Source organism: Acipenser ruthenus, chromosome 4 (genome assembly GCF_902713425.1).
Source record: "Acipenser ruthenus chromosome 4, fAciRut3.2 maternal haplotype, whole genome shotgun sequence".
NCBI classification, from domain to species: Eukaryota; Metazoa; Chordata; class Actinopteri; order Acipenseriformes; family Acipenseridae; genus Acipenser; species Acipenser ruthenus.
The window spans coordinates 38471178-38489417 of record NC_081192.1 but is presented as its reverse complement, the minus strand read 5'-3'; the positions used below and the strand labels follow the sequence as shown (position 1 = coordinate 38489417).

The 18240-nt window shown below is 35.8% G+C and overlaps 1 protein-coding gene across 3 annotated transcripts in view; it reads left to right on the top strand.

Moving 5' to 3' along the window:
- LOC117399459 (collagen alpha-1(XIV) chain-like) overlaps window positions 1-18240 on the top strand; it is a 72603-nt gene that overhangs the window by 21354 nt on the left and 33009 nt on the right. For all 3 annotated transcript variants that reach the window (XM_033998625.3, XM_033998623.3, XM_033998624.3), the window contains 22 exons: window positions 2022-2177; window positions 2457-2576; window positions 3064-3228; window positions 3332-3493; window positions 4029-4186; window positions 4965-5094; window positions 5405-5550; window positions 6003-6132; window positions 6239-6378; window positions 6668-6794; window positions 6924-7063; window positions 7273-7405; window positions 7550-7600; window positions 8185-8327; window positions 9249-9378; window positions 9839-9961; window positions 10529-10678; window positions 11560-11676; window positions 14390-14536; window positions 15330-15404; window positions 15892-16031; window positions 16488-16611. In XM_033998625.3, coding sequence (XP_033854516.1) covers window positions 2022-2177; window positions 2457-2576; window positions 3064-3228; window positions 3332-3493; window positions 4029-4186; window positions 4965-5094; window positions 5405-5550; window positions 6003-6132; window positions 6239-6378; window positions 6668-6794; window positions 6924-7063; window positions 7273-7405; window positions 7550-7600; window positions 8185-8327; window positions 9249-9378; window positions 9839-9961; window positions 10529-10678; window positions 11560-11676; window positions 14390-14536; window positions 15330-15404; window positions 15892-16031; window positions 16488-16611 — 2907 coding nt within the window. The remainder of the gene's footprint in view (window positions 1-2021; window positions 2178-2456; window positions 2577-3063; window positions 3229-3331; window positions 3494-4028; window positions 4187-4964; window positions 5095-5404; window positions 5551-6002; window positions 6133-6238; window positions 6379-6667; window positions 6795-6923; window positions 7064-7272; window positions 7406-7549; window positions 7601-8184; window positions 8328-9248; window positions 9379-9838; window positions 9962-10528; window positions 10679-11559; window positions 11677-14389; window positions 14537-15329; window positions 15405-15891; window positions 16032-16487; window positions 16612-18240) is intronic.

Sequence of the window (18240 nt, the reverse complement as noted above, 5' to 3'; positions counted from 1 at the left end):
GCTGCATATTATCACCACATTGAAATGCCCTGGGCCACAGCATATTAGCTCCTTATATAATCACTTCAGTTATTATCACATGCCACTTAGCGTCAATCATTTATCAGCCATGCAACTGATTTGCACCTCATTTAACCCTTTACTATGATTGCAAACTGCCTATATGTATATTGACCCTTTTTGTTTACTGTATGCTACATGATCACATTTCTTGGTGTTTAGTTTTGTAAGCATTCAAATAAAAATGCAATACAACAAAACTCTTACTGACAAATTGCAGTAATCACTTTGGGAAATGAGAGTATAGGGCCAACACGTAAATAAGTTGCTGTTAAGTATTTTTGAACATTTATTTTTCATAACATTATTACTGCAAAAATAAAAATTCACCTTTCTGCAAATAAAGCAGCAATATAGGACAGTTTACATGTAAGTACTGAAAGTTGTTGCTTACAGTTGTTTTGGAAATCTCTGATGTCCTGGGATAGAAATGCAATTTTACAAGAATCATACTGAGTTTGATATGTACAGTAAAGTAGAGAATACTAAATGAAATGAACTACTGTATATGAACAGCATACTGTACAGAAGAAAATTGAAACAAATACATTTTGAAAACATAGCACATAGTTAGTTCTTATTATTTATTAATAGTCACCAGAAAGGCTTTATTGCCATCTTATTAGTGAACTTTTAATGTTAAGTCCACTTATTTTGACCATTTCTTCCCAGTCTCTTCCCAGTGATATTAATTGTGTAATTGCCTATAGGTTTAAAAGTAAAAACACCATTAGATTCTTCATCACTCAGATTGCTTTTTTATAGCAACTTTGCACTACTCTTTTAATCACAAACCATATTATCAAACAGCAGCATTGCTGAAGTGTCTGGGAAAGTCACTAAGATACATTTATATATATATAAAAAATGTTACACATTATGCATCTACTGCTATTTATTTCTTACATTTTGGTAGGAAAGTGTGGTGTTTTAGTAGCGATTAAAAATACAGATTGAGAGAACTGCCATGTTAACATATCTTAAACTCATCTGCTTCTTTTATTTTCTTTCGAGTGAGACAGTGCAAGCAAGCTTCGGGACGATTTACGGTTGACAACTCATACTGTAAGCTGTGAGGAACCAAGTATATGCACCGTAACCACGAAACTCCTAACCCTTTTTACAATTCACTTCACCTGCAGCTAGATGCATAGTGAATGCAAGGCAGGAGAAAGACAGCTATGTCTTCACACAGCTGGCAGCACTGCATATGGAAACCAAATAATACAAGGATAAAAACTAAAGAAGATCTGAACCATGGTTACAAACTTTGTGGATCTGTGTATAATAATCTTTGAACTGAGGTGAAAAAAAGTATACCAACTGTTAATGTTTAATTCCATTAATAAACATTTTATAACTCAGCCTGAAAAGGCAGTTCTATTGTCGTTACTTATATGAGCACATGATTGTTATGTTTTTTTTTTCATAAATCTAAATCTTTATTGTATCTGTTACAGTCCAATCTGCACATCAGAGGTTTAAAAAATATTCAATTCCATTGAAATGTTGTTCTGTTTTTTCACTTTAATTGTTTATATTTCAAAGTTAGCTTTAATTATTATGAAACTTTCAAGAAGATATATTTCATATTTTAATTAAATACTTATATTTAAAAGCAGTTTGTAAAGAAACATTCCATTGACTTGTATATACAGTGGAAGAAATGCTATAAAATGTTTTTTTGGGGGAAAAGTCTCATTCAGAATTTCCCTCTTAACTTGCAGGTCTATTGACCTGACTTAAAATAAATAATGTGTATGTTCATTCCATTAGATACCTTATTTGTGCCAAATGTATAGCTTGACACTAGCCAATCCATAATTGCAAATATTGAAAGAAATAACCATTGAGGTGAAACTATAGACACTGCATTATTTATTTATTTTGATGAAAATGTAATCACAAATCCCTGGCATGTTCAATATTAAAGCTGTGTTATTGTTTCTGATGATTTTCAGGGGAGCAGTTTATTTGCAAAACACCAGCGATTGCAGATATTGTTCTACTTGTTGATGGCTCCTGGAGTATTGGCAGGATTAACTTCAGGCTGGTTCGGTCCTTCTTGGAAAACCTGGTCAGTGCCTTCAGTGTGGGCTCTGATAAAACCAGAGTAGGTATGTAACCCTCTGCTTTTTTCTTGTTCATATGGATGTTCCGACTGATACCCTGTAATGCTGTGTTGTTCAAGAGCAAATCCCTCTATTAAGTATTCTTTTACAGGGTTACAACCAGTATTGTACATGGACCTGCCAGGAACATATACAGTATTATAATACCTTTAAAAACAAATACGTCCAGTTGTTTACCACTGGAAATGAACTAGTGTTTCTTGGAATGCTTTCTCACATTTAGAAAAGCAATGTTAACCCTTAACTTGAAATCTGTTTGCTCAGGTCTTGCCCAGTACAGTGGAGATCCCAGAATAGAATGGCACTTGAATGCATTCAATTCAAAGGAATCGGTGATAGATGCTGTCAAGAACCTGCCCTATAAAGGAGGAAACACACTTACAGGTATCAATATCATCATGAAACACTGTTCTGTGGAGTTACTTTAGATGTTATTATGATTGTGAAACTTTAATTGATTTTTTGTTACTGTAACATTGGAGAACAACAATTTAGATTTTCCCACCTTGTCTAAGTTATTGTTATTATCTAAGTTATTGTGATTTCTCCTAGGTTAATTTGGTTATGAAGTCTGATTTAAGAACTGGGGTCTGGTGAAGGAGCAGTATTTGATGATGTTCTTTTCTTATGATTTATTGGATGGTTTCATAGACCGCAATCATCTTGACTAACTAATGTTATTTTAGGTAAAGTAGTCCAAGACAAGTTCTAACTGGGCTCTGTGAATCCAGCCACACATCTCTAGACCTTTTACAAGGTCATTGTTTAGTCGGTTATCATTCATTGTTCTTTAGCAGTGTCATTCTGTATCCATGACTCTAATGAAAAGAGCCTCCTAGAACTGAAAGAACTGAGCTTTCTTTTAATTAAGGTCTGGCGTTGACGTACATTTTGGAGAACAGCTATAAGCCTGAATCTGGTGCTAGGCCTGGTGTGCCCAAGATCGGTATCCTGATCACAGACGGCAAGTCACAAGATGATGTTATTCCACCAGCAAAGAGTCTGCGAGATGCAGGCATTGAGTTGTTTGCTATTGGTATGTAAACAGATGTTGATTTGGCTGGGCAAGTTTGATTGTCTATTGTCATATGACAGTTATGGAAGATGTTTTATCTGGGTAATTCTTCCTCCATTCTAAGGTGTGAAAAATGCTGATGAGAGTGAACTGAGGGCCATTGCTTCTGATCCCGATGAGTCCCATGTCTACAATGTAGCTGATTTCAGTATTATGAGCTCTATTGTGGAAAGCCTGACCAAGACTGTGTGTGACAGAGTTGAAGAACAAGACAAGGAAATTAAAGGTATCAGAAAGAACCATTTAATGCCACCCAGAGAGTGTTTTCTTTATTTATTCTCTGTGGTGTTCTTTGTTTTTTACTGTTGGAATGTGTATTTGAGTATCATTTCTTGAGGAAATACAGTTCTCAGTGTTTGATAGAAATTGGTTTATAGTGGTTTATAGTACTATAGATCTTCAGTCTTCAAACAAAATTAGTGAAACACCTGCATATTAAGACTTTTTTTGGAACAGTTTATGTTCCTTGTCTATAAGGAATTACTTTTTGTGTATACCACAATAAAGGACATGTGGTAAAAGGTAGGTAGTCCTTAAAAAGTGCATACTTAGTGCTAATACATGTACTTAATCTATGAGTGCTCAAAACCTCTTGAAAGAGGGCAGTTTGAGAAAAGTAAACAATAACATGACCTTAAAAACACACCATTTAACAATCATTTGACAAGGTTTTTCTGGTACTGCCAGTAGAACACAAATGACTTTCAACAGTTCCATAGTTTCTTTAACTTTCTGTGGTAAAGCATTCTTTGTAATTCCAGGAATATCTGGTGTCACTGCGTCTTTGGGGGCCCCTCAAGATCTTGTTACATCTGAAGTGACAGCCAGGAGTTTCCGAGTCAGCTGGATCCATGCACCTGGAAATGTGGAGAAATATCGAGTGGTTTTCTACCCTTCCAGAGGAGGACAGCCAGAGGAGGTAAAATTAATAACCTTGTGTAGGACCCAGAGCGGCAGACTCAGAGTTATCTTTCTATGGGAGTTTTAATGCATTCAACCAGGTCATAATACTGAACAGCCTTCATACAGGGTAGCCCTCTGTCCGTTTGAGAGGAGGAAGAAATTGACAAACAACATTTCATTTGTATAGTACCTTAAGGCACTGTACAGACCCACATGAGAAGGCCAGTATGTTTTCAGGTTCATTAAACAGAAGATATATTCCTGTAGAAAAAGTAGGATAAATGTAACTTATATGCTGCTTACAGTGTTAGCATACAGCCAGCCAGACTGTGTTAAGAATTACTGAGACGCTATGTGAACAGGGTAAGGTGGGGGCAAATGATCATCAAAATGTTCGAAAATACATGCTTAACCACCACTGTCAATGAATCATCCCATTTTCTAACTATCAATAGGCAGAACAAAGATCACCTATTTATCTTTTGTATTCCTGTTTCATTTGTAAGACAGAACAGGGATGAACATGGATACCCATAGAAAGATTTATAAGAACATTTTGCTTGTTTTGTTGAACTGTTTTGTTTAAGTCATAAACTGTTTCACTCAAGGCATTGTATTTTGTATCTTGCTCTTAATTGTAGTGTAATTCTTGATATGTATTTTTTGTATACAACTGTAAGTCGCCCTGTGTAAGGACGTCTGCTAAGAAATAAATAATAATAATAATAATAATAATAATAATAATAATAATAATAATAATAATATAACAAACATGTTCTCTGCTCGGTTTCCAGGTGGTTATCGATGGAACGGAAAACACTGTAGTGTTGAAAAACTTGATGTCCTTGACCGAATACCAGATTGCTGTGTTTGCAGTGTACACCAGCGCTGCCAGTGAAGGCCTTAGGGGCAGTGAAACAACTTGTGAGTCACACAGGATTAGTGTTCTTAAGCCAGTAGCATCTTTTGGGCATTTGGTTGGCATGACTAGATTACATTTTTTTAAAATTTTAGTTGGCTCTTGTTTTTTGGACAGTACACATACTTACTGTATGTGTCATACATGCAAAAAAATAGTTTTCCCATTTCTGAAAAACTGAAAAATTGAAAAGCTACTTTCTGTCGATGCAGTCGACAAGTGGGAAAAAAATATAATAATGGCTGATTAAACACAGGTCACATGGGATTCTGCAGTAAAGTCTGTCTCAGCCTGTAAATCTTTTCATTTTTCCAGTGGCTCTGCCTATGGTCGATGACCTCAAGCTGTACGATGTCACCCACAACAGCATGAGAGTCAGGTGGAAAGGGGTGCCAGGAGCTTCTGGTTACATGATCTTGTACGCCCCACTAACAGAAGCAGATGTAGCTGATGAAAAGGAGGTAAAGACTGGGACACGGATGAACATTAATATCAACGGATAACCCTGTTTGACCATGGGAACAAGGCTAACAGTTCATCAGGGATATACTGTAAAGCCATAAATATTTGTGAGCCATTTGTTATGCATTTTTTGCGTATGAAAAAAACTGCAAACATTTTTGCCACAAAATCAAATTCCACTAGCAATACATACTTTGTATATTGCAACAGGTCGCCAACATTTCTGGAGCAAAATAGGTTTTATGGGTGTGATTCGCCAAATATTTTGGTCGCAAATATTTATATCTTTACAGTATACAAGTCACATGGAGGGTAGTAATGAGTGGAGAAAAATGCTTAGATTTCAGGCCAAACAGCCTTGTTCACGTATGTTATTTATACTATAATAATATATGTTTGTTTTTCCTCCTTGTTTTATGATATTGTTACATATATTGTTTTCTCTATTTAGGTTAAAGTCTCAGATTCTATAACAGATATTAAACTGGATGGACTGACTCCCAGTACTGAGTACACTGTGACACTGTATGCTATGTATGGAGAGGAAGCCAGTGACCCTATGACAGGACAAGAAACTACATGTATGCGTTTATTTTTTCCTGTTTACTTTTGTATACAGAGTGAATTGCACATTTAGCTGGCTTCCAGTTTGATAGGCTTGTGGTAACTGAACTGCCTTTTTTGCAGTGCCACTAAGCCCGCCTAGAAACCTGAGATTTTCAGAGATTGGACACAGCATTGCCAGGGTTACGTGGGATGCTGCTTCAAAGAACGCAAGAGGGTATCGCATCATGTACGTGAAGACTGACGGATCAGTAACTAATGAGGTATGTTCCTGTCATTCATCAACATAATGTAAAACAAAATGAGGTGATACATGACTAAAAGAAGTTTATCTGTTATCAGCATTCGATGCATTATCACTTGTCTCCTTCTTCCTTTCCTCCTTTTTAATATATTATTTAATATTTCCTCATTTTTAATATATATTTCTATATGAATTATTGATAAAACGAAACATAACATATAAACTTGTAGTATGCTTACGTTGTATCATGTTACTTTTCTTCTTTAGCTTTACAGTGCAATAACAGATTCTGCTCTTTTACCATTTAGGTAGAAGTTGATGAAATCACAACCAGCTTACTGAGAGAATTAGCATCCCAGACAGAGTACACAGTCGCCATCTTCTCAATCTATGATGAAGGGCAGTCCGAGCCTCTGACAGGAAGTTTCAGTACAAGTAAGTTGGGTTTCAGATACCAAGACAAAAAACATGGAGTGACATAAAGAATTTTTTTTTTTATTTGGTTCATTAGATAGTGTTCTTTCTAAAGTACTTATAAACATTTTGTTTTATTTTTTCATTTAGAGCCAGTACCATCCCCACTCAACCTCAGGCTCAGCGATGTGTCTAGAAACAGTTTAACAGTCCGATGGCAACATGCTGCCCCGGATGTCGTCATGTACAGGCTGTCTTGGGTTCCCACAGCTGGAGGAGAATCAAGAGAGGTGGGTAACAGTGAACTATTATTAACAACAAAAACAGAAATCGGATTCCATTTCTTTCCTTATTAACCCATTAAGTGCCATTTTCGTCATTTGAGGGCAGAAAATAAAAGTTTCAATACTCATTTACTTTTAACTAATTTTGACATTTTCAAAACCAGTTATTGCTGTTAATGGAAATAAAATAGCTGGTTTCTCTTTTTTTATTACAGCTTGTTTTTGGTGGAGATGTGGATACCCAGGTCCTTGATGGTTTGTTACAAAGAACTGAATATGAGGTGTCGCTCTCTGCTATTTTTAAAGATGAAACAGAAAGTGATGCTGTGGCTGTTCTGGGAACAACACGTAAGGCATTGTTAAGATTTCATTCTGAGAAATATAATATCACAATATCACAAATAACTACCCAAAACAGAAGAAAAAATTATAAATATGCAATAGTCTCACTTTTTTTTTTACTATTATCCTGTATCTTTTTTTATTTTTTAGTTTCTGTAACAACTACAACTGTTGCTACAACAACCACAACTATGACAGCAGGTAAGGGGGAACTTAGAGCTGATCATTCATAACTTTCAATACTGAATCGTATGACAATCAGTAGTACTAAAAATAAAATTAGTAAAAGTAAACACATATGTTGAATCTTTGGCAATATCATTTGTGTATCATTAGTAATACTGAAAGATTAACTTTTTGAACAATTCATTCTGATGCAAAATGCTATTGACAAGGATACAGAAATATTAAACTAAACCTTTTTTATATTCTATTCATTACTAAAAAAAAATGTATTCTAAGATTTGCATTATTAAACTATTGTTAATATTGCTGTTTCCCTTTTTAACACATTCTTCATTGAGAACTCACAGAGGCTTTTATCCTTGGTTAGCAATTGAACGCCCCTGAACCCTTTGTGAAGCTTACTGACATTATAGCAAAACCTCAGTGTCTTTTCTAAATTTGTAATTTGTAGACATACCCTAGTTGTGCTTCAAATTTCCAGGATTAAGGGCACCTTTCTAGCATCCTTCTGACCAAACCTCACAACAAAGCTATTGCTGTTGGGCAGTTTACCAGAGGGGTTCTGTATTACCTTTCCCTAACCTTTCTTTCTTGTCCAGTTGTCCGCAGTACAGTGAGAAATCTGGTCGTGGACGATGAAACCACATTCAGTCTGCAGGTGACCTGGGATCCTCCAGACCAACACGTCCGTCAGTACAGAGTGACCTACATGTCTTTGAGAGGAGATCGAGATGAAGAAGCGGTAAGCATGGTCTGTATGGTTCTGGAAGCGGCCGTACTAATCTTGCGCTGACCAAAAGCAGCATGAGATAACTGATGATTTATCTCATGTTATCTGCTGTTCCTCTGCATTGCGTGCCAGTGAGGTAACAGGAATAGCCCTGATGCATCATGGTATTACATACTAAAAACACAATCGCCTTGTCAAATTATTATTTTTTCAAGTCATATAAGTCAGTTATTCGTTTGTCATTGGTGAAAAACACACACAAAAAATACTGTATGTTACTGTGTGTCTGTGCTGACATTTTTTTCTAATTGGAGCATTCCATTGCAAGTAATGACTTAATTAATTAGTCATTTAGCAGATGCTTTTATCCAAAGCGACTTACAGAGACTAGGGAGCAAACTGTGCATCAACTGTGCATCAATTAGGTGGAAAGACATCCAGAGTAGGTTTACTTATTTTAGGGCAGATGGTCTGCCACTGTTTAGATAATAATATAATAATATTTTTATTTTATATAGTGCCTTTCATAGTGGACCACCATCACAAAGTGCTTTACAGAGGTAGGCTGTGAACTGTGCATTATATGCGGAGTGACTTACAATAGGACCTTGGTTTTACATCTCATCCAAAGGGCAGAGCACAAGCAGGTTAAGTGACTTGCTCAGGGTCACACACAGTGAGTCAGGGGCTGAGAGGGGATTTGAACTGGAGACCTCCTGCTATCAAGCCACTTTCTTTAACCACTGGACTGCCAAGCCTTATAATAGTTCTATAATACCCTTGCTATTTGTTGCTTTTATAAACTACAGACTAAAAAGTAACAAATGAGGTGTAGGTTAACACCTACAAATCTACAAATCTACAAATTATGTAATCCAGTCCACCAGGGTTTCAGCTTCCAGAAAAGTTAATGAACCTGGTTTCCTATTTTAGGTGATGGTGCCTGGAAGAGAGAACACCCTCCTCCTTCAGCCCCTGCTGTCTGACACAGAGTACAGGGTCACTGTTACTCCTGTCTATGCGGACGGGGACGGAGTCAGCGTCTCTTCTGAAGGACGGACCTGTACGTACTGTATTAAATCTGAGGATGTTCCTAAACTAATGTAAACTCATATGGTTCAAATCTCTTGTAAGACTCATATAACTGAAATCGCTCAGGGGATATCTTCTATGTGGATCCTGAATTTGTGTTTAATTTCTATTTTTTTTTATTTTTTTTTAATTATGTTTTTGAAAGAGAATGTTTGTAGCTGTTATTTGTATCTGGTACACGTAAGGTGTAATCTGTATTATTCTCCAAAAATGTCTGTGCTGTGAATACATTCCCATCATACATTCTCATCATACATTCCTGTTTATTTTTTCATGGGGTTTTAAAATGTATCTGCAGAATGGATTAATAATTTGCCAGTGATGTTATCCTTGCTTTTCTAATTTGTTCAGGGACAGATTGTTATTTTAAAGATGTACAGTGCATTAAAGCATTTTTTCACTGTAAATAACCCCTTTCCTTTTCCTGGCAGTGCCACTTTCTGCACCCAGAAACTTGCGTGTCTCTGATGAGTGGTACAATCGCTTCCGCATCACATGGGATACCCCTCCCTCACCCACCATGGGCTACAGGATTGTCTACCAGCCTCTGACTGGTAGGTACACCTGCCAAACTCTCCACACTAAAGTTACAAAACTGATAAACAAACAAGCTAACAAGTATTTTTTGTTTTTATAAATAGGAGTTAATTAAAAATTGGAGTCAAAACTTATATACCTTTAAAGACTGGAGTAAAAGCTTTAAAATAATGCCTCAAAATTAAGTAGACAAATATTACAGAATTAACAGAAAAGGTTGTCTACAGTACATGACCTTTAGTTTACTTTAGCTTCAACACATGTAAACTGGGTCAAGTATTTCAACCCAATCAAATTCAAGTATCCTGTTTAATTACAGATTAGACTACTGTTTTTTGGAATTCTTTTTGTATTTACTTCATAGGAGCCCAATTGCAGTGCAATGTCCTTGCAACAGGGTCAACTTGATTCAGATAAGGTTAAGTTGTTCACTCAAAGGGGAGGAGGCTAAATGCCTCTTCAGTGTCATGTCATTACCAATACAATGCACTGCAATCCATGTGCAGGTCCCTTTCACATTTGCTGTGTAATGAAAGATAAAAAGATAAAAACCAAACTGACATTCTGTGAATTTCTTTTTTCAGCCCCAGGTCCAGCTCTGGAGACGTTTGTAGGAGATGATGTTAACACCATGCTGATCCTTAATCTCCTCAGTGGAACAGAATACAGTGTCAAGCTGATAGCTTCCTACACAACAGGCTCCAGCGACGCACTCACAGCAAAAGCAAAAACACGTAAGAATGGATCGATTAATACTTCATTTGTAGTGCCTCTGTTCTATAGTGCCTCATTACCACTGTCCACTCTCCTGATGTATTTTTAGTAAGGCTGCAGCGACACACACTCCAAGGAGTCTTCTCTTTTAATGTAAACTGTTTAGCAAGGCAAAAACACCCACTTCCGTCCTTACTGGAAAACAGCATTTCCAGCTAAACAAATATCAAATTACTTCAAATTGTGATTGAAACGCTATAATGTAAAATTATTCTGTACCATGTTGTTAATGCAGTTTCCTCGAGGGCAGGTATCACTAGTAGAAAGACCTCTTGGAAATAATTGTGCCAACAGCATCATGTTATAAATAGAAAAGACTTGAAACCTCTCAACAGTTTTTGAGTCTTCAAAATTGGCTTCCTTGCTCCAGAGCAGCCTGCTGTTTAACACCAGAGCCATCCAGCCCTAATCATATTAAGTAATTTATTTGTCAATTTTAATGATGGACTATAACCTGTAGTAAAAGGGTCTCATAGCTAGAGGTGCTGTTCATGACTTATGGTTTTATAAGATTCAGTGTCCCCTTGTATTAGTTTCAGTAATGTGTTATTTTTTATTCATTGTTCTATTATGTATATTTTCACGTTTCGCACTGTAAACCAAACTGCAAGTCTTGTTCAGTGGTTTTCGCTGCTGATTCATACCGTTTACCAATATGTTTACTTATATGTTCATTTCTATCATTTTGTTCCAATTATCATTTTATATACAGTATATAATTCACAAACAATCCTTATAAAACATTTTTCTGAAAGCTTTTCACTGCTTTTAACACATTATTATGCGTGTATTGTATACTGTACCTTTAAGTCAATATTAAAACAGTAGTATTGCTTTGCAGTGTACCTGGGTGTGACAAACCTAAACACTTACCAAGTTCATATGACCAGCATGTGTGGACAATGGCAGCCTCATAGACAGGCTACACTGTACAGAGTGATGATTGAGTCCCTGGTTGGTAAGTACCAATATAAAGAATACCTCCATGTTTATGTTACTGTGACGTGTATATATTTGTTTATCACTGTATTTGAGGTATGGATAATTTATATGTGAAAGAGACAGCAGTGTTTCCATATAAATAGTGTTTTTGTCTGAGTTATTTCTTTTCATAAAATCCTCTTTAAAATGGTATTTTACACCAGTTTATAAATTGTTGATTTCCATTACTGTACACATCTTCTTGTATTTTCTTTAGTCTTAATCAATTTCTTTACTTTGATTCCTCTTCCAGTTTCCCTTATACAGTATGTCTTCCATAATTTGGCTCCCAATTATCCTTCAAAGGCAACAGAACTATTACAGAATGATGCAATGCAATAATGTGTTTGCACAGAGCCAACTTTTTAACAACTTTAACGTCTTTACCTTTGGGGAAAACTGTGTAATTACGAGAGGTCTAAAGAAAACGCAGCCTATAACATTAAAAAATAACAATTACAGTTCTATTGAGGTGCTTTTATATTAATGTATGTGGACCTAAGTGTAACCTAAGGTTGTTTTTTTTTTTTTCTTTTGGACTGAAAATGCTTTGCAAGTCAGACTCAAGCAGACCAAGTAGTCTAATTGACATCCTAATGCCTCCATAATCATAATTCTTTAGACCATAGTTGCTTTTCACAAATATATAACGGACAGTGATAGCATTGTTTCTAACATTATTAGCCACTGTACTACATACAAGTACAACCAACAGTCAGAGGTTGCCAAATATTTGACCAGACTGAAGTGCATACAGTAGTACAGAAGCACACAAAGGATTCTTTTTGTATTTACTGTGGGGTTTGGTTTCAACCCTTGCTAAAAGGCTGAACATTATTATTGATATGTAAGCCCCTTTAAAACTGTCGTTTTATATACTATCACCTTGATATCATTTCATCACCAGGTCACAGCATCAGCAGGTAGAAAATAACATTCACAGGAAAGTCAAATCTTAATTTATTGGTAACCTAAGAAAGGATTCATGACAGTGTTATTGCACCTTACACTACAGTAGTGTATGTGACTTCAGACATTTTAAACTCACAGCTTGTAAATAAATATTTGCGGAATCATACCCAGTATAAACTAGAAAGCGTTTGAATGATATAAACAGCAACTATACCAGAACACACTTATTAAAATAAGAAAGTATAAATAAAAAATGAAATACACAGAATATATAATAAGAGGATATTATACTCAGCTTCATCTATATCCACTGATTTAACTGTTTTTTCTTTCGTGGTATATTTGATGAAAAAGTGAATCCCTATTTATCTGTGGTTGGCCCAGACCTTGAGCTGGCAGACACAAAAGAATTGTAACTTCACAGCCAGCAGAGTCAGTGGTCCATGAAGTCTGGCAGAGTGTTAGTTTTAGAAACCAAAAGTAGACCTACATAGCTTTATTTCTTAACAAAATGCCTACATTATTCACATTTTTATTTTATTTATATTGCAACATAACTGTTACACACCATTTCACTATTGTATAAGTAAAGCTCAAATAAAAACCACCACCATGGATAGATGAATGTGAACTTAAAAAGCATAACATTACAACATTATGTGATTGAAGTACAAAGCACAGATGGTGAGATACAGTACCAAACTCAATGCACAAAGCAGAAATTCACAGAAAAGGGTTTTTAAAGTTACAACAGAGATGAGAAACAGACTATAGAGGCCCTATAATTAACCCCAAGTAGAAGCCATAAAGGTTTTTCTCAGGTTTCAGAATTGTTATCCAGTGCATCTTGTGACATTTTCCCTGATTGTAGGATTCAGAATCTTCTTTTAAGTCATGCTTTAGGACCAATTGTAAACTTCCATGCAGTCTTGGGACTTCTGACAGATATGGGTTTCCCTGGCTCTATGCTGTTGTGCAACTTCAGATGTAAAGATTTCCCTGAGCTTTTGCAGCAGTTTTGAAACTAGTATGCAGATTTATATGGTCAGCTTTATGAGCTGATATATGTGCATTGTAAATGTTTATACTCCAGCATGTGCTTTTACAAGCCTCTAGTGATAACACAGCTGCTGTACTAAGAACAGGCTAACAAGAAGGTTTCATTTGGATAAACCTACTTTTTTTTTAAACCAGGAAAGAGCCATTCTAAATGTTTTTGCTATCCAGAGTCTCCCACACTCCTAATTCATCAGTTCCTTGTTCAGTATCATCTTGTTCTGCCTAAGAGCATTAATCTCGAGTAATGCAAGAAAATAAAAATACCCTGTTTATGTTGTCCAGCATTGTACCCTGCTCTGCTCTTAGCCCAGAAGCAGCCTTGGGATTTATTTGCTAATTGTGAATTGTGGTATTTTTAATTTGTATTTATTTAACGTAGCCTAAGTAACAAGTAATTATGAGAAATTAATAATAATACAACTTGTTTGAACTGTTCAATACCTTTATTCCAACTCATACTGAGTTAACATCACAGCCTTTTACATGCCATACAAGAAAAAGCAAAAGGAACACCCACTCCCCCCGTCACCCTGGAAATGGAAGTAATATTCAAAGCATAGCAGCAGGCAAATAAAAGGGTTATGGGAAGCCCCTATAGGAATTTAATTATTATAAACAAATGAGGTAACGATATGGGTAAGTTAACAATAATAACTAAGCAAACACACTCATTTTCTAGGTATTAGCACCCCAAACTAACACGTATATCTTCATTTCAGATGGAAAGAAAGAGGAAGTGACCCTTGGAGGTGGAGCGTCCAGACACTGTTTCTATGACCTCATGCCCAACACACAGTATAAAATAACTGTCTACGCCCAGCTTCAAGAAATGGAGGGACCTGCTGTCACCGTAATGGACAAAACATGTATGTGCATGCCAAAGAGGGCAGACTAAAATGTTCACAGCCCCAACTATATGTTTTAATTACAAAATACAGGATCCATAGAAGGTGCATATGGTATACAATTTAAATGCAGGCCTTCCAAAATGCTACCAAGCAATTATTACCAGTTTTTAACCCTAACAATAAACTAACCCTAACTCTAAACTCTAAACACCAAATCACTGGAAAAATTACAGATAAACACCTTATTAACTACTGTACATGTTAAGTCAAAATCATTGGGGGACCATAGCTCTGATTAAGTACAGCTATACCATTTATGGCTTTTAAATCAGACCAGATAAAATAAAGCGAGACCTACAAGTTTTAACACTTGTTAAACCCAGCTGAGTGTAGAACAATGGAACAAAATGGAAATACCATTCTCTGTAATGGGTCATTCATGTTTGTACAGGTTTTAGAGTAATTTCTTGAGTAACATTAGATGTTATATGGAGTGTGCATGCAACCCTTGTGACCTACCAAAAAGAGACAATTTATGCTGCATACCACAGGCATGAGTAAAATACAAATGTAAAAATCTTTTGAATCATTAAATTCTTTCTCTGAGAAAGAAATCAGTAACACTTAAACATCTGAATGACAAGTTTTAAAGTTTTATCGTTCCTTTTATGTGGATGTAATTTTTAAGTAATTTGAATTATCCAAGAATGCCCTTCCTTTTGGCCACTTGCAGGAAAACCAAACTGAATGAATTTATTTCCGATATTTTACTGGAGTTTAAATGTGTGTGTTTTTATATTTAAATGTATAGTTCCTGTCCCAACTGAGGCACCAACCTCACCTCCGACCACCACCCCTATTCCCACAATTCCTGTTGCCAGAGAAGGTAAAAAGATTCACATTTACTAAAGTGTATCACAGTTTTCTACTGTCATTGAAGGGTTGAAAATAACTAAACACAAGTTCAATTTATATTTTTTATCATAAAAATGAACTTCAGTATTCTCTGTTTAGACAGTTTTTAGGTTTATTATAGCATGCTGTAAGTGCCAGTGAAAAAGTAATGCTGGCTATACTTTTAAGTTAATGTCCAGGGATCATCAATCTACCTTGAGTTGTGAAATATTTCAGCAGAATGATGAATGACATCTCTGGACAAATGTTAGTTGGCTGGCTGGTGAAAACAACTAGCCTTTTAATAGTCTTATAAAATGCTGGGTCTTTTGTGATAGCAAAAATGAAATTTCAAAGACGCACAAAGATAATTAAGATGTAGTGTATTGCTGCAGTGAGTACAGTAGGTAGCAAATCAAGTATTTAATGTTGGCTCCAGTGTCTGTGCGACTGATTAATCCTTCCCCCTTCTTCTCCAGTATGCAAAGCTGCCAAAGCTGACCTGGTCTTCTTAGTGGATGGGTCTTGGAGTATTGGAGATGACAACTTCCTCAAAATCCTTCGTTTCCTCTACAGCACGTCAGGAGCTCTTGATAAGATTGGTCCTGATGGCACTCAAGTAAGAACAACATGCTTCCTGGCAATTCTGGATACTTTCATTTAGCTTGAAAAACGTTCTACTTCAAATGCCAGCTGAGGCCTAAAATAAATAAAAATGTGGTTGCCTAAGCAGAGTTATTAAATAACGTGTTTACACCAGAAAAATGGTTATAGTGATTCTGAACGTTTTGATTGAATCCAGATGGCAGTTTGGTAGGACAGTCAAATATGCCTTGCCTGGATATGCGCAGAAGCAAATGTATTAGTAATATTTTCTAATTTAATAACTATTTAGCTTTTTTGTACTGGAGATACAGTTCACAGGGACTCATGTTTCCCATGAACTGTACCTCTTCCTTTTTTCATTATAATTTAGCTGGACAATCAATACTCTTGGATTGTGATACACATTACCTTTTCAGTTTTGTTTTGCAACCTTCCTGGTTATTAATAAAAGCTATTTATCTTAAAACAGGTCGCCATTGCTCAGTACAGTGATGACCCCAGAACAGAATTCAAACTCAACTCCTACAGCAGCAAGGAAACACTCCTGGAGGCCATTCAGCGCATTTCATACAAAGGAGGAAATACCAAGACAGGCATGTGTCAAATTCTTTTCATTGGGTAGCAAGGGGGGAATAAATATTGTCTCCTGACACCTGTCTCTTCACTGAATGTCTGGGCACTGCAGTTTGTGATATTATTATTATTATTATTATTATTATTATTATTATTATTATTATTATTATTATTAATTTCTTAGCAGACGCCCTTATCCAGGGTGATTTACAGTCGTAAACAAAAATACATTTCAAGAATCACAGTACAAGTAATAATACAATTAAGAGCAAGATAAATACAATGACTTTGGTTCTAGCAAGTACAAGTATGACAAAATACGATTCAATAACGGAGCAGATAACAGTGTCAGTGGTAGTTACATCAGGATATAATTAAATACAAAATACTACAGATTAAATAACACTTGTGACAGATTACAGTACTCCAAAGTACAGGATTAAATGCAGTAAAATAGGGGTCAGATAAGAGCAAGTAAAGTGCATTTAAGGAAGAGTGATAAGTGTCCAGAGGGAAAAAAGAGGAGTTCGATATACTAGGTTGAAAACCTGGCACTTAAACCACTGGATAATTTCTTAAAGTGAAGTAAGCAGTAACAATATAAACATTTAAGATTACTAGAATATTTCTTCTCCTTTAATATAAAAGCTTTTTTTTCTCAATTAGGTGTTCAGCATTTGTATTGTATTGTGCCTCAGGTACCATGCATAGCTGAGACCAAAATGTTAGGGATATACAATGTAGTGATATAAAATCCTGCCCAATATCACCAGTATCTCTACCTACGAAAAAGGCATATTATAGGAAAGCTAGACTACAAATATTTACTGCAGATGATTTATTGCGTTTTAAATGTTTTTTCTTTAACATGTGTCCTGAGGAGCCACGGTTGCCAAACTTGCAATTTTGTTTTTACTGACATACAGACTTACAGTGGCCTTTTTTTACTGAAACTGTATTTGTTTACTGACATCATTTAAAAAAAAAATCTGAAAAATAAAATTAGATTATAAAGTAGACTATTTTTATGTACTTACATATCTTTAGGTCTTATTTACTTCTTATGATTATATTATTATATATTGACACATTTACAGACTTGATCATTTGCTTCGTTGGTCTGAAACTGGTGCTGTTTTTAACAGCAGTCTTGATAGTCAGAATTTGATCCAGAATGTCTGTAGACAGTTGATTTCTTATGTTCTATAATTTTTGCAGTACTGTGTGGCAAACCCAACATATTAATGGCAAACTTGGCAAGTGTAGGAAAGCGTGTTTCTCTGGTAAGTGTAGACAAGAGCGCATTTTTGTGCCAGTATTCATCAGGTGCCAGATCCCGTTTAAGATCTGTCAAGTCAGTTACTTGGTCCTGAATAAATTCCATTTCTAGGCCATCCAGCATATTTCCAAGAACAATCTGTGGGAAAAGCATTGCAAGCTGGACAATGTCTCCCAAGCTTGCTGTGCTTTGGCTTCTTGGTTGAAGAACGAGTACTAATTTCAGCACAGTATTGTTAATTGAATTGGCATTCTTTTTTTATACTTTTCACTGTCATAACATAAGGTGTAGATATATGTAATTCGAGCTAACAGAAAGCCACAAAGCAAAAAAATATACCATCCTTTATTTCGATCCAAAATCACAGGCA